The sequence below is a fragment of the Embiotoca jacksoni genome, unplaced genomic scaffold (assembly GCF_022577435.1).
Source record: "Embiotoca jacksoni isolate LCO1_2020_lvr unplaced genomic scaffold, fEmbJac1.0.p SCAF_2, whole genome shotgun sequence".
Taxonomy (NCBI): Eukaryota; Metazoa; Chordata; class Actinopteri; family Embiotocidae; genus Embiotoca; species Embiotoca jacksoni.
In genome coordinates, this window is record NW_027185340.1 from 15,425,863 (window position 1) to 15,441,863 (window position 16,001).

Below are 16,001 nucleotides of genomic sequence, written 5' to 3' on the forward strand. Positions count from 1 at the left end.
ACATGTTCACACACACACACACACACACACACACACACACACACACACACACACACACACACACACACACACACACACACACACACACACACACACACACACATCTGTGTACGAGCACACGCACATGCATGTCAAATTCACCTTTACGTTCCAAACATAGACATAACATTCATTCTTGATGCAGACAGATACAGGGCCAGGTGGTGATAAGGACCAGACTAAAGGGAAGTCATGTTGGGAGTCATTGTAACAATAAGAAATGCCCCAAAAGATGAAATTACACCTCAGACAAGGAGACATAAACACAGACGGTAGACAAGAAAACCTCTTTTTTTTTTTTTAGGAGATCGTATCAATGTATGTGCCAAACCGGAGAGTTGCGAAAACCTTAAAAAAAAAAAAAATCCTTCACTGGGGTTTTCCACTTTTACCTTTTATGGTGTTTTACATGGTAAGCCAACTGAGTTTGAGTCTGGATCTGGCTCTAGCTGCCCCTAAATCTTTGCATGCTGTATTTTGGAAGCCGAGGCACGCTCGCACCCACACACACACACACACACACACACACACACACACACACACACACACACCCACACACACACACACACACACACACAGCAAGTTCACAGCTGGTTGCTATTATGGCCACTTACAGCAGAATACTGGCCTACATTTTGTATCTCCCGTCAACCTGCTTCACATACAGAGCAAGCGAGTAACAGTTGAAATGTTCCTTTACATAAAACCTGATCAGCCTGAAGCCGTTTCAGCCTGCACAGCTTTACAGGTCCACTTAGAACTATACTGACATATTCATTCATGCTGTGGGACTGAAATGGTTTCGTTCCTCAAAATATCAAATACATACAGCAAAAGCTCATCATACATGTGCACCGCTGGACAGTGGAAGGTGATAGGAACATTACACAATGTTATATTCAGGAATGCCACCAGGTAACAGTAAAGGAAACCAAGGAAATCTACAGAAAAACAGAAGTTGTTTATAACTTCACAGGGTTGAATTGTATCTCACGCTAAACAATGAGAAAGTCCAGAAAGAAAAGTGCCACTGGGTAGCACAACGTTGTCTGTTATAATGGCAAAGGTGTTGGATACCTTAAAGGTAAACAACAAGGTTGTAAAGGAACACAGACAACACATGCAACACGTAAGAAAGTAAATGATGTGCAAAGGAAAACTATTCCTTTCCAGACAAAACTGTGAGAACGATTTTGCTGGTTTGCGGAGTTCGATTCAGCCGAGCTTGATTTCAAGTCATTACAGATGATGCAACTTAACCACCAGGGATATATCATGTTGTGCAGCGAGGCATGACTTTGTTCTGAATGACGCTAGCTAAAGACTTAAACTGAGATTTATTTAAAAGGTGATTGTTAAAATCCACCAAACAGAGCTGTTCAATGAGCTTTGGTTGGTAGTGGGTATGTGTCGGGGTTTTATACTCACTCGCACACACCCCTTGCACTGTGGTGTTTTGTACAGCTGTGGCAACAACACAGGAGATGTGCCACATGCTGGCAAGAACAAAGGCTAAAAGTGTGTGTGGGGGGAGTGTACTTGTAAAAGAGGAAACCTCCCCCCACCCCTCCTCCCTTCTCTGTCTGTTTCACATCAAAGTCAAGGGCCTCATTTTCGAGGTGTCTTAAACAAACATTGTTCACTGCAAGAGTTGCAGCACAATTTGTGCAAGTCCACAATTTGGAGAGGGATGCTGCAAAAACTGACCAAGGTGGGAAATAAAAGAACAAAGTCCAGACTGTGAAAGGCAGCCAGAAAGCTGGGTGCTCACCGCAGCCTGATAAACCCAGAAGCCATTATAATGTGATCTGTCTTAGAGTAAAAAAAAGTATTGTTACAAAGCCTAATCTTGTAAAGTTAGTCTTACCAGGGTATGACTGCTGGGGCTCGCAGCTGAGCTCTCCAACACCGTTGCCATAGCAATAGCACTTGTACATAATTCCATGGATGACTTTATCCCAAGACTCTCCGATCTGGTAGAAAGCTCTCGTCTCTGGCTCCTGGCACTGATCTGATGGCAGAGTCAGAAAAACAGCAGTGAAACAGCGTATAATAACAAGGATTTTAGAGCGGCACAAATACAGCTCCCCCCAAAAATGTATTTTTCACATCTCAGAGCCTGCAAATGAACTAACAAGAGAACATATCATATGATGTGTGAAGGAAGCACAAACTTAAATACATGGAATTATCAATCCATTTACTGAATGCTTTTTAGAAGTTAGTCTATACAGATTTTTTTCATCCTTGCAAATTTCCATTCCCTAAAACTCGATATAGAAAGATACATTTTAGACTTTATTAATCCCACAGTGGAGAAATTTGGTAAAGAATTGGTAAATAAACCCATAAAATGATAAAACCCACCAATGGCATCACACTTCCAGCGGCCACGTCCCTGTCCAAAGCAGGTGCAGTTCATCATGTATCCTTCTTCATGCTGTTTGGTGAAGGTCTGGTTAACCTCGTAGGCGAGACCATCCACACTGCACTGGTCTGCAACAGACACACAAACAGACTTGTAACAAAACATGCGGTGACATGGCAGAGCAAATGTAAAAATAAAACGTCCTCTCCGAATACCTTTCGGCTTTTAAATATTTGCACTCCTGAACTCTGTGTGTGTCTGTTGTGAATGCTGTGTGTATGTGTGTGTGTGTGTCTGTCTGCATGCTTTGCAGGTGCAGCTGCGGCCATATAAAATCCAGGTGTGCAAGCTCACTTTTGACCTTTTGGCAGGCGAGTGATTATATCACACGTGACCTTTCACCTCTTCACTCAAGCAATTCTAATACTGGTCTCTAATTACACCACATGTAGAAGAAACGCCTGCCACACTGGAAACTCTCAATCACTCATTCTTCACACACCTTTAAGCTGCGAGTAAGCGACACAGCTCCATTCTCCCCTGCCGTTGCCAACGCAGGTGCAGCGCATCATGTGACCGAGGACATCGTGCCGTTTGTCCCACTGGTCACCGATGCGGTACATCACCCCTTCGCTTGCTGTGCACACTTCTTCGTGAGCTAAAACACACAAAGACGAAAACATTTACAAGAGCAGGTAATATGTCAGGATCTTGATCCAGTCTGACTCCAGCAGCTACGCATTTTAGTCCCGTTTCTGTTTTTAATGCTCAAAACTCACACATAATTTGAGTTAGAAAACACAAACTGAATTCCCACACGCAGGAATGCATCTACACGAACATTTTCTTGGCAACGCCAGCTTCAGGAAACAAACACATTATACTGAATGATCCCTCTCGGAGATCGCTGACTAGACCCTACAATTATAACTCAGGGCTGTAACGGAAACAACCATCACAGAACACCTGTGTCCATAGGAAGAGAAAAAGAGATTAAACAGCTGTCTTGTCTTCTTGGGTGTATGAATGACTGTGTGTGTCCACCACATGTTCTCAGTTAATTAGAAGAGGGAGTCGGTTTTAATCGGAGATAGAAAGTTTGCAAAAGTGGGTGGGACAAGCAGAGACCTGTCTTTAAATGTGTGAGTGTGCATGCGTGTGATGGAAAATATTTCAGTGCAGGTTTAAACCTCTTTTGTGAGTGTTGACCTGTATTCAGTTTAAAAGGAGGCAGAGCAGCCGAAAAAAGGCAAAAAGAGTCATTTATTGCTGAATCAGATAAATCAGTTACAGGTAAAATGTCTGATATGTCTTCAGTGGCAATGTAAAAACTGACAGACTGATAGATCTACTGTATTTATGGGGCTGTTAAGAAGGAGATCATTGGATGATCTGCTGTCTTGGAGTCCAGACAAGGCTTTTCTATGCTTGGAACAATGTGGACCAGACCATCTGATTCTTGAAAGTAAAGACTTTAGACTTGGTTTGGTGGTTGTAAATTAAGGGCTGAGGCAGAGACACAAGAGCTGGACATGTTCAGGACACAGTATAGGACAGTCAAGTACCTCGGCAGTGGTTAGAGAGAGGCCAGGTCCAGGTTCATCCAAAATTAGACCTTATAATTAGATTGTTGGCTGCTTGGACAACTCGTAATCTCTAGGATTTGATATAGTTTAGTCAGTATAAAAAGTCTGTTAACATATTGTATGTCACTAATGACGTTGTACTTTTGGAGTGAAATAATTCCTCCCTGCCGAAAAGATTTATCACCAACTGTGAGACGAGAGATTCAGAGGAGATGAACCAAAAGATAGGAATGAACAAGAGAAAATAATTTGTTGGAGCGAAAGGAAAACTTCGCTCCCAAATGCATAATGCTGATAAGGAAGTACATGTGGTCATGTTTTGGTGTGGTTTCCAGGAAGTAAAAAGATTGTGATGGTGGATCTAACAATGTAAATGATGCAGGAGAGCATAATGGAATTGAATCCGGGATGTGGGTTAAGGCACATTAGCAGACAGCGGGTTTTAGTGTATCAGATCATGTTTAAAGAAGATTGCTGCAGGTGGAGCCGGAGGGCCTCCAGACCTGTTTAAATAGCGCCATTAACATCTCGACAACCGTGTTTGTTTTGACAATCCCTGTGAAGTCATTAATGCCAAATATCAAAGGCCCGCTGCTGCTTTGACAGCTGGACTGAGTTTACCACAGACAAACTGCTCTGACAATAGCTAAAGTGCATAAACTCCATTCCCCCCCCCTTGTTAAAATCTTGACAGGGTGTTTTTAACAACAGAGTGGCAGCCTGAAGGTGTTCGCCAGAGTGAGGTGAGCATTTAAAGGAATTCTGAGGAAAAATGTTTCGTCCATCATACAAAAAAAAGCACGCGTTTACTATTCTATTGTCTACATGTGAGAGTGTCATTTCAAAACATCTGGATGTAACAATCTACTGACTTCAGATCAGAATTAAACAACAATAAAATATAACTGGATGCTATTGACCCCATTTTAAAGACATTGAAAGCAATTCCAAGAACTCCCATTTGTTGTGTTTAAGGGGCTTTGGCATCTACAACCAACTTTGATTCACTATAAAGAGCTGACATAATAATGTGGTTTCTAAATGAGACTTTATGCCCTGGTGAGACACAAACATGCGTCAGCTCTGAGGTTTAAATAAGTTTGTATTAATTTTACAGCATGATGGGAACATCATCATTACCATTTCATTACTCCTTCACAGACGTCAGAGCCAATGACCTGCTGTTTCACTGGCTTCAGCCTCTTTTGCTACCCATGGAGACCTAAAGTGAATTTGACTCTGCTATAAATAAAAGGTGTAAGAACTGTAAATGAGAGTTCGTCTGTGCTATCTGATCCAACTCCTTTTTAACATGAGTCTGATAATAGCCTTTATGGTAATTAAATAGGGTTACCCATTAGGTTTTTCCATTGAACACGCTTAAAGCAAAGTCTTTGTTGACTCATGGAGTCAACAGGGGGGCGGAGAAACACTGGGAGGGCCATTCCAATTAGCGGAGCTAATCTTGTTAGCTACTATCATGGCGAGTAAACTGCTGAGTTTATCCACAAATGTTCAGCGAACAAAGCCTGTAAGGCTGAGATCTATCTCACAAAAGAAAGCTTTTTTTTTTTGCTCTAAAATCAAATGTCCGGATGACATTTTGACTAAATGGCCTGAAACAGTTTTAAATGTCACGCAAATTAAAACAAAACCAACAACTCGAACACCAACAATTTATTTTTCTTCCTTTTCTCTCTCTCTCTCTCTCGCTCTCTCTCTCTCTCTCTCTCTCTCTCTCCATCACACAGACTTACCGGCCATTGGACAGAACCCGAAATGCTGCTCTGCATCATAGTTGGTTGTGGTGCCGCACCACTTCATGCCGTCTCTACGCCCTTCTGCAGTGCAGTCAGTGTAGTTTCGGTCATTGTAGAGGAAGGGAAACTGGCACAGAGCACCGTTAGAGTTACCGCCGCGTGTTGCCACAATTGCTGTTAAGGAAAAAAATAAATCATGTATTGGTATTGGCATAATTTATTAATACCCAAAACCCAATACAGCTCTCGAGTCAGTCACAGTTGGCGAGTTGTCGTTCACATGCAGCAAATATTACACCCATCCTAGGTTAGCTGCCTTCTTTTTATCCACGCTACGTGTCAGCTAGCATTAAACAACAAAGAAAAAAAAGAAAAGAAAATCACATCAGGAGATTAGCTGGAGTGTTTTTCCGAGAGAGAGGCTTCCAACTCTCTCTCTTGAAATAAAATTATGAAATAATGCAGTCCGCCAGTATGCATAACAGACAAGAGCCTGAGAAGAACAAATCAAGTACGTTTCCAAATAAGGGTTTTCTAGGAAAACAAATTATCCCTCGTCAGCTACTATTTTCCTTTTAAAATTTCGACACAATTCCCATTTTAAGTAACATCAACACATCTGCTCACCATTCTGCTCTGTGCAGAAAGAATATTTCTGGTCTGTCTCAAAGTCAGAGGAGGTGGAACACCAGAGCTGTCCATCACTGCGTCCGTCAGAGGTACAGGAGTGGTACGTCTTTCCCTTGTGAACAAAAGGGAACACACAGGGAAGGCCTCCGGAGTTGCCGCCATACACTGGAGCTGGACCATCTGGATGAAGGCAGGAAAACATATGCATCATTATAACTTGACAATTACATTCACTTTTTGGGTTGTATGTTTAGAGTTAAATTAAATTCTGTTGTATTTACATAGCGTCAAATCACAACACAAGTAATTTCAGGGCACTTAACATGGTAAAGTCCTTAGTACACAAAGGAACCCGACCATTCCCACATCAGAAAAAGCAGGAAGGGAAAAATTCCCCTTTTACAGGAAGAAAAACCTCTGACAGTGGGAAGGAAAAAGTCCCTTTTAACAGGAAGGAACCTCCAACAAAACCAAGCTCAGAGGTGGGTGGTCATCTGTCTTGACCGTTTGGGGTGAAGGGAGAGCAGAGAGAGAAAAGAACCGCATGGCTATCCAAGACAATTAGTTCATTCAACCTACTAATTTAACTTTACAGGTGAATTTCAGCTGACTAATTTTTGGTCTCTGATGTAGGTGAATATGTCCGTATAACCTTCCATGGGAGGCTCAAAATTTAAAAAACATTTCTCACCCCATTGGTCGCAGCTAACTCCATTGCCAAGGCAGGTACAGATCATCTGTTTCGCTCCCTGGTTCTTCATCCATCGCTGGCCAATGAAGAACTTCAGTCCTGTGTCTGTCCGGCAGGGTCCCTCCTGGGGATGCTCTGGCACAGAGGAGGGCTGGTAGACCGCAGGCTGGATGTTGGTGATCACACGGGAGCCAGTGCCTAAAATGCAACATGTGATTCGAATCAAGACATGATGGAGCAATAATGTCAAAAAGCGACAGTAAACACACATTTTTCCCCACTTAAAAAATAGCCAGATATAGAAACTATTGCATGATATGGTACAATGGGCTTACTTAATCACAACACAAGAGAAAAATGTCTTTAAATTCACACCTCTAACTGCTGTACAGCTCTATACAAGACAAAAAAACCAAAAACAGTTTAAACACTATTATCAGCCACCAAGACGACATTACATGCATTCCACGCGTATGTATGTAAGAGTAAGCTAAAACCACCTATCAAATAATAAAATTTAAAAAAAGGTGCTTTCCATGTGATTGAAGTCACAGCGAGCATATGTTTCCGTCTCACACCCCGTAATCACTTCAAACCACTTGAAGCACATTTTCCCCACCAGCTCTTCCATATTTATTCCTCCATCTCCAATCCCCTGTTCCCTCGTGCCATTTCTCTCTTCTTCTCATGAGGTCATGATCACGAGTTACAAGACGTGTCTTTCTCACTTCATCACTTGGGACACTTGGCACTTCTTATCTTCCCCCTCCTCACAACATCTGTCACTGGTATACATTCTTCTCTTCACACAAGGAGTGAGAGAGGAGGGGAAGGTGGGGGGGGGAGACTAAAAGAGACAGGGTGACTATCAGTTCTCACCCAGGCCAGTGGTGTGAAGTGAGGCATGTCGTTCACACTTCCACTCCCCTCGGCCGTTCCCTGTGCACAGACACTGGAGCATGTGGCCTCGGGCATCTGTCTTGGTCCAGGTATCTCCAATACGGTAGGAGGACAGAGTATCCTGGTCATTACAGCGATCTATCGGAGAAAAGAGAATGATAACAATTAATATCAAATAACACTGCAGGCATTTTAGGTGGAAAATAGGGTGAAAACTTTGCAGACTGCATGTGTAGAAGTCTGCAGGGACTCTGTGGTGGACTGATTCCTCCTGGCCACCATCTGTCTCCATGTTTGTGCCTTCTAACTCGGCCGATAACTTGAACACACGCATGAGTTTATTGATGACCTGAGGCCACCCTGAAGTCTTGCATGCAACAAAAAACTAATGGGGAACAACATTCATTATTATCTGTTGCATCAGCCGGCTTAATTAAGGATGCCAGTAATGGTTTAAATTGGCAACACAGCTGGTTAACAGTTCCTCCACAGCCTGTTAACATCCTCCAACAAATCACAGTCTAAACTTTGCCATTAGTCCTGTCAATATGACTAGAGAGCATTTGTATGGTATTCAATGAGGATTCAACGGATGCGTTTCAACATATGGGACTCAAAAACAGCTGCATTTCAGCAGCGATTAATTGCATTTTCTGCTTGTGTGACTCTGCTTGTTTTTTCCTGTCCAGTTTGAACACGTAGAGTTACATTTGTGTGCATGGAGGACACACACAAAGGTGAATCTTGAATACGAATGAAGCGTAAAAAGAAATGAAAAAGAAAAAAAGTCAAACAACATTTTTTAAAGCAGGTCTTACTTCTGGAGGTGCATGTGATGCGTCCACTTCCCTCTCCCAGGCAGGTGCAGTCCACTACCATCCATCCCTGGTACGGCTTCTCCCACGTCTCTCCAACAACATAGGATGTTCCAGCCGAATTGTCATAGCAACGCTCAGCTGTAGGATGCAGAATCATTAACTACTTGGCCAATTAAAACCTAGTTTGTTTACAAATCAATTCTTACACATTAGCACTTAAAAAAACATACCCTAAAATAATGTTTACAATTGACTGTGAAAGATACATACAATAATACACAATAACTGTAATGAAATGTAATGTAATGTAATAACGACAAAATAAAGATAACTAGCAAGCAATTCAGCCAGTTTTCAGACTGGGTATATCCAGCCGTCTGTTAGTCAGTGGCTGTCTGAATGACTCACCGACAGGTTTGCAGGTCCACTCTCCCTTGCCGTTCCCCAGACAGACGCACTCCAACGTGTAGCCTTCCGTTTCATGGGGTCTCCTCCAGGTGTCACCTATCTTATACGAAGCCCCGCCCTCATGACAGCGGTCTGTGTAGACGCAAGTGAAATATGGTTGATTTTAGAGACAATTTTTACCTGCATGTGTGCCTTTAACATAATAAAAAGCAAAAGGAAATGAAACAATGAAGCACACACTCAGACATTTCTCCCATTATCCAACCACATAACTAACTGCAAACAGCTGCATGGCACCAGTTGTTAATCAGCTGCGGAGAGAATGGAGATTTACCAGTTTACTGCCACCAGTGCAGTAGACCAGGATGTAGTAGGCAGAAAAACACGAGATAGGATGTGTGGTCTGAGGTTGGAACTGTTAATTGTAAGAGGCAGCTTCTCATAGATTCACACACACACACACACACACACACACACACACACACACACACACACACACACACACAGAAAAGATACACACTTACTGCCAATGGTGCAGCTGATCTTGCCCCTCCCAGATCCAATACAGGTACAGTCCCAGATCATGCTGTCCTTGGGTCTCTCATAGGTTTCTCCCACAGAGTAGGACCGCTCGTTGATTTTATCGTAGCACTTTTCCTCTGCTGCAGGGAGAATATCAAGGAAAATATGTGTTTTTTAAAGGGGAAATTAAGATATAATGTGAGGAATGATGTAATAAAGATGCTTTGCGCACCCGGTTTAAGAAAATTTAATAACTGCACACAAACTAACCTTCAGGTTTGCTTTTGCATTTGATTCCAGCGACTCCATGGCAGGTACAGACCAGAGTGCTGCCCAAAAATGGCCGTTCCCATTGGTCATTAACGCTATAGAGCTGACCATTCTCTGTACAACCATCTGACCAGAACAAAGGAGATGGGAGAGGGAAAAAAAAAACACACTGATGAGACGTTTGAATGGATTAATGCAGCATGAGTTTTTTTTAAATTGGAAACATAAATTGCAGCCACTGGAAAACGGTCTAGCCCTAACCACAGCTACAAAACACCGAGCAGTGTGATTTAGACAACAAACAAAAGCCCCTTTAATGTAAAAATAGGCAAACCCTAAATCAGAATAAACATCCTATTGAAAGACAAGACTTCACCCATGTCTGTGAAGTTTACTTAGGATGTGTTAAATTGACTTCAAAGGGTCCCTATGCTGAGTGATAAATCATTTACACAGAGTGGAGAATAATAGCCATCTACTTTTACTCTCTCTCTCTCTCTCTCTCACCAGACACGTTCTTTGTTCACATCTCATGACTTTACATGCCATGAACATGTCCCCCCCCCCCCCCCCCCCCCACCACACACACACACACTTTTTTTCCACTTTCAAACTGATTCCAAAAGGGCTTTTTTTTCTCCAATCTGTGAATTTGGATCATTATCGTGGATGAAGCTGAGGTGGACAGGCAAATTACTGGTGGTGGAGGTTAATCCAGTTGACCCCATGATCAGAGATTATGACTGATTATAGTTTTTTTTATGTGTCATCCACTTTATATATATATATATATATATATATATACACACACAGTGGTCATCGAAACTTTTGGGTCATTGCAAATGCATGGAGTCAACAAAAGACAGTCAACCGCAAAATATGTTCCCCGTGTATGTCTTTACATATCTACACAAAAGTCTGAAACACACGAGTTAATTTAAAATTATCCGTTCAATTTATATTTCCTCATTTAATATCTCTGAAGTCTGCCAAGTTAATCTCTGGTGGCCCCCGGACAAAGGTTTGGTATCAATTTCCTATTACACAAAGTCAACATTATGACTAAACAGCTTACCTTGAGAGGCTGAGGAGACGTGATGCTGCTGCGCCTGACGCCGATTCCTGTGCGTCGCTTTGGGCATGCAGTTCACTGCGCTCCCGATACACAGAGCGACCAGCACCCTGGTTAAGGTGCTGCCGGACATACTGTTCAATGCCAGCCACTCGGTCACTGCACAACGTGGTTACAGGTGCTCCTCGTGCACGTTTTTCTTTAATATATCACCTGAGAGAAGTCTGTTCCAAAGCACCTCTTTTCCTGCGCTCCACTTTCCTCTTTCAGCCTGCTCCTCTCCAGTCCGCGGCCCCAGTGTGCAGGTTACCACTCTGTGCGGGGAGTGATTTATCTGGGCATGGCTTAGTTTCAGGCGGAGGAGGGAGGTCCAACAAAGACCGACTACCCACGCAGCACGTTAGTGAATCAGACAATCTTCTTTTTTTTTTTTACGAAACAAAGGTCCATCCAAATATCTGGCCATATTTTTTTTCTATTTTTTGTTTTTGTTTTACTATATTTAAACCAAAATGTTATTTTAAAAAAAGTTTTTGGGGAGTAAGACCGCGGTGGCCACAGGGGCTCAGCATTGCTCTCAGCTCACGACATTTCTGTCCAGGATCACACTTATCCTTCCTGCTGTCAAATTCATCAGATGTGAAAGATAGTAAAGACATGATTAATGAGGTCTGTCACACTGCATTCTCAATTCATAAAAAAAAAAAAAAGACCAAAAAATGTAGAAGTCAGTGCTGTTACATATGTCCATGCCAAGGATTACTGGTTCATATTTATTCCAATAACTTGACTTTTGGCACAAGTGATGCAATGCAGTGTATTGGCCTACAGGTTTTAAACAGTATGAGCAATTACTGGCAGGAATTAGGCCACATGGCGTCAGTGTCTGGAAAGTCTCCAGTGGCGTTGCATTTTGCTGTCTGACAACGAGCCATGGGAAGTAGGGTTGTGCACTGCAGGTCTACCGCAGCACCCACTGGTAGATGGTAGAGAATCTGCACGGCAACAACTACACTGTGACATAAAAATAAATCAAAGTAAAATTATTTTTATGTTTTATTTATTTTAGTTCTGTTCACATTCTGGTGATATTCTTATTTCAGTAATTACTGAAGAATTGATATTTGGTTCCAAATTTTCCGTCCGGTCGGAAATGACGTTCGACGTCATACACAGAGGTCAAAGGTTCTCACGTCATGTCAACGTCACGTGACCACAAACCGGCGCAGCAGCTCAAGAAAAGCCGAAGCGGAAGCAAAGTGCGTATTTTTCATTCATGAAACCACCAAATAAGAAAAAAAAAACCCGTAAGGGACCGGAATCAACTGACAGCAGTATCTGTAACACACACGATGAAAGACAAATACCTCCGCGGCTGTCTTGCCAGTAAGATAGCGGGGAGCTAACGTTGATCAAGCTAAATGAATGGAGGACGCTAGCGGCTAACAGCACACGACAAGGGAAGCACCGAGGTAAGTCTATTAAATTAATTAAATTAATAAAACATGAAGTATAAAAGGCTCAGGTGGTTCTCTGAGGGTTGAAGACAATCGAATACAACAAGTTCAATTAAAGGGGTTGAAATACAAGTAAGTACATTGTGCTTAGGATGCCACTATACAGTTACTATAAAGGCTCATCAGTCTATTATTAACTTAAGTTTGATGATCTGATGTCCTCACTTTACCTGTCAATACTAATTATGTCATGTTATCATTACGGTATTTAGTAAATCTGTCTTCCATACCAGCCAGACCGTAGATGTTTTTTTTTAATCATCAGTGTTTATTGTGTAAATCTGTCTTTCCTACGTGCCAAGCTGCCGCTGTTACATGTGTGTGCCTACATTAAGTCTCAACTCAGTTTTTAATGGCCATGAGAAAACGCTGCACAACCAATGTACATTTTACACCATATATACGATTCACACAGATATTTTCTACATGAGCATTTAGGGTAGTACTCTCACCCCACCTCCAACTCGTACATTGCGTCATCCCCACAGCACCACCCCCACTTGAAACACGTTCCCACGACTGTGTCTGCAAAGTGTTTATATGTCCAGGTGTTTTCGTGAAAGGATTTACTGTAGTACAAGCTAACTTTTGTAATGTGCAAATCAAGGTCAGAGTTTTTTTTTTTTTTTTTTTTTTTGCTGTCCTTGTCTCTGGCTAAGCTTTTATCCTCCCTCTTCAGTTCTACTCATCTTGACCGTTTGCTCCTTTGCATGACACATTCAACTCTGATTAGCCATGTTTTATGTATTTATATGTACATGTTGTTATTAAAAGCCAGGGCTTCATTAAAAAAAAAAAAAAAAAAAAGAAAATCCCATTTAATAGTTTGTTCGACAGAACTATTTGATTCAGTTAAAACACTAAAATATGGAATCTCATTTGATGTCATCAAAGCTAATTTATAAAGAGAAAGAAAAGCATCCAAAAGCTAAATACCTCCAGTCTTCAGCTTACAATGATTACAACACTCTTGGCATCAGAAAGCAAGATCTGCCAAAGGTTGGCTTTTATGTTGACATGAATTGAACTCTTCATGAAAAACACACTTTTAAGTGACGAGGACTACAGTTTTGTACAATGAATGCCGTTGACGCTTGATGTGCAGTTCACATTCTCGACAAATGTACTGAGTGATCCAGCTTGAAATGAAGAACGGCTCACTGGGTGTCATTATTTCCTCTGCAATGTCATGAGCTCAACTGTTAGAGCAGTAAAACAGATTAATTGTCCGTCAGCTGGTAAATTAAGCCCATCAAGCCGCTGTGAAATGGGAGTGAAGGCTCTCTGACCTCCATGTTATGTGTCAGGAAATCTATGGCGTGTCGACACATTTCTGAGGTGTTAGAGATATTTTATGTTGGCATCGTTTGGCTCTGCTGTGACATCCGTCTTAAACACTTTTGTTTTATTGAGCGTTTGCTCCGCATCAGGAGATGGGGATTAGTTACAGTGAAACTTATAATGCCACACCATAACATGAGGACCCATCTGTTACATTTTGCTTATGTGTGGGGGAAAGCTGTTGGCTGGTATGTAGTACAAACTCTCTGAGATCTTTTTTTTTTTTTTCTTTCTTTCATAGAAGTGAAAAAAAAAAAAAAAAAACACTGAGCAGCTGTGTTGCTGTCAGTACGAAGGTCTGATTGATTATATTTTGAAGCATGAACATGTATGTCATCCCGACTCAAGGGCGGCATTCACAGTTCCTGACGAACCACTTCTAAGCAGAGAAACTCCACGTGTTTTCAGTCACGGACCTACAACATAAATGCAGCCTGCTCGTTGTCTGTCTGTATAACTAATGTTTCTGTGATAGTAAACCACACGTTGGCTTCTTTTGTTCTTTCTATCCGTCTGTCTCTCCGTCCTTCTGCCTGTCTTTCTCTCTTTCTGTCTTTCGATCTTTCTTTCAGTCCTTCTCTCTTTCATTCATCCCCCATAAACCCCTGGATCTCTCTCTTCATCGATGTATGGACATGTTTGTTGGGTGTCCATGTCACACAAAGGTCTAAAGGTGAAAAGGTCACCTGCTATACTGTCAGCGGTTTCACACCTTAAATCCATTCCTCTTTATCCGTGAAGGCTTTGACACTGTTATGTCTTTGTGTGTGTTAAACCTGAACTTGGAGCTCGTGACAGCAGAAAACTGCAACGTTTTGCACAGCAGAGGAACAAACAGCTTCAGGCCCTTGTAGCAGAGGAGAGTAAAACAACATGTGTCATTGCTTTGTGCTGTAATAATGAAGTAATCATATCAATATTGTGTCATGAGATAGTTATGTTGCATTAAAATGCAATTATCCACTAAACTGAGGCTAACCAACGGAAACTGCTAGTCATGAGATTAACTGTGTGGGTGTCTCTTTAAGGGTTAGTGGACTCTGTCATCTAAAATAAAAACTTCATACTTTGACACCGTAGATTTGTCTGAAAACAATTTAGCTCCTCCAAAAGAAAAGTAACTGATTTATGGACAACAGTAATTCATCTTTTAGACCACCTCACTTGAATGGCCCAAACTAAATTTGTTTCCTTGGTTACCGTCTGTAAAGCACATCTGCTACTGCAGTGCTGTGAGGCATGATGATGAAGCCGGAGGTCCCAGTTTCAAGACATTATCTGGTGATTGTGCAAGCTAACCGCGTGATGTGGCTTCACATATAAGTATACAAACATTCTTATGGTGAAATTGACTGGTTTTAAGTGGTATTTTGCCATTAAAAGCAAATCACGCAGGGTGACCAAAATTAAAATTGCAACAGTAATTTTCCATTAAGCAATTTGGGTGCATTATTGACAGCGACAGCAACACCCTGAGCTATAGGAAACTATGGCCACAGACAAAACATTTTTTGTCTTGGAAAAAGATGGAAAACTGTATAAAAATGTGTGATTTTATGAAATCACCCATCTTAATTTTATACTGCGTAAACCTCTCAACTAGGATTGAGCAGTAAGGTTGTGGAAACTGGAAGAGATTATTCATGACAGAGTCCTGTTTTGGCAAAAGTCCTGTAGGAGAAAAAGAAAGTGGAACAAAAGAGAGAAGAGACTGCACAAGGCATTTCATATAATCAAGAAAAGAGAGAATGAAAGTCGTAGCAAACTGTAGAAAAGTAAAAGAAAAAGTTTGTCTGCAAATATCTGGAGCATTTCAAATGAATTTCGTATGAATGATCCGAAGAGACAAAGGCAGAGAAGCGAGTGAGAAGTGAGGGGAGACAATGAAAGTGCATGGAGAGTTGAGAAATCTGGGCAGAGCAAGTGAAGTTTTACGCTGACGTGTGGAAATCATACTATAACTTTGTGATTGCATTACACAACACATCCAGAATGATCACTCTGAGAAAGAGGAAAGAGGTCACAGCTGCAAAGTCTCTGTGCAGCTGCTGCACATCTTCATCCAACTTTTTCTTTATC

General features: G+C 41.7%; 1 protein-coding gene across 1 annotated transcript in view; it reads right to left on the reverse strand.

Moving 5' to 3' along the window:
* The window catches only part of LOC138201344 (fibronectin-like), a 31,392-nt gene extending 20,045 nt beyond the window's left edge, over window positions 1–11,347 (reverse strand). Inside the window, exons 1-12 of the mRNA XM_069154754.1 lie at window positions 11,068–11,347; window positions 9,993–10,118; window positions 9,725–9,862; window positions 9,201–9,332; window positions 8,793–8,930; window positions 7,954–8,112; window positions 7,075–7,272; window positions 6,381–6,563; window positions 5,751–5,927; window positions 2,910–3,065; window positions 2,407–2,535; window positions 1,907–2,050 (exon numbers count right to left, since the gene is read on the reverse strand). Coding sequence (XP_069010855.1) covers window positions 1,907–2,050; window positions 2,407–2,535; window positions 2,910–3,065; window positions 5,751–5,927; window positions 6,381–6,563; window positions 7,075–7,272; window positions 7,954–8,112; window positions 8,793–8,930; window positions 9,201–9,332; window positions 9,725–9,862; window positions 9,993–10,118; window positions 11,068–11,197 — 1,810 coding nt within the window. The 5' untranslated portion in view covers window positions 11,198–11,347. The remainder of the gene's footprint in view (window positions 1–1,906; window positions 2,051–2,406; window positions 2,536–2,909; window positions 3,066–5,750; window positions 5,928–6,380; window positions 6,564–7,074; window positions 7,273–7,953; window positions 8,113–8,792; window positions 8,931–9,200; window positions 9,333–9,724; window positions 9,863–9,992; window positions 10,119–11,067) is intronic.
* Window positions 11,348–16,001: the final 4,654 nt, after the last annotated feature.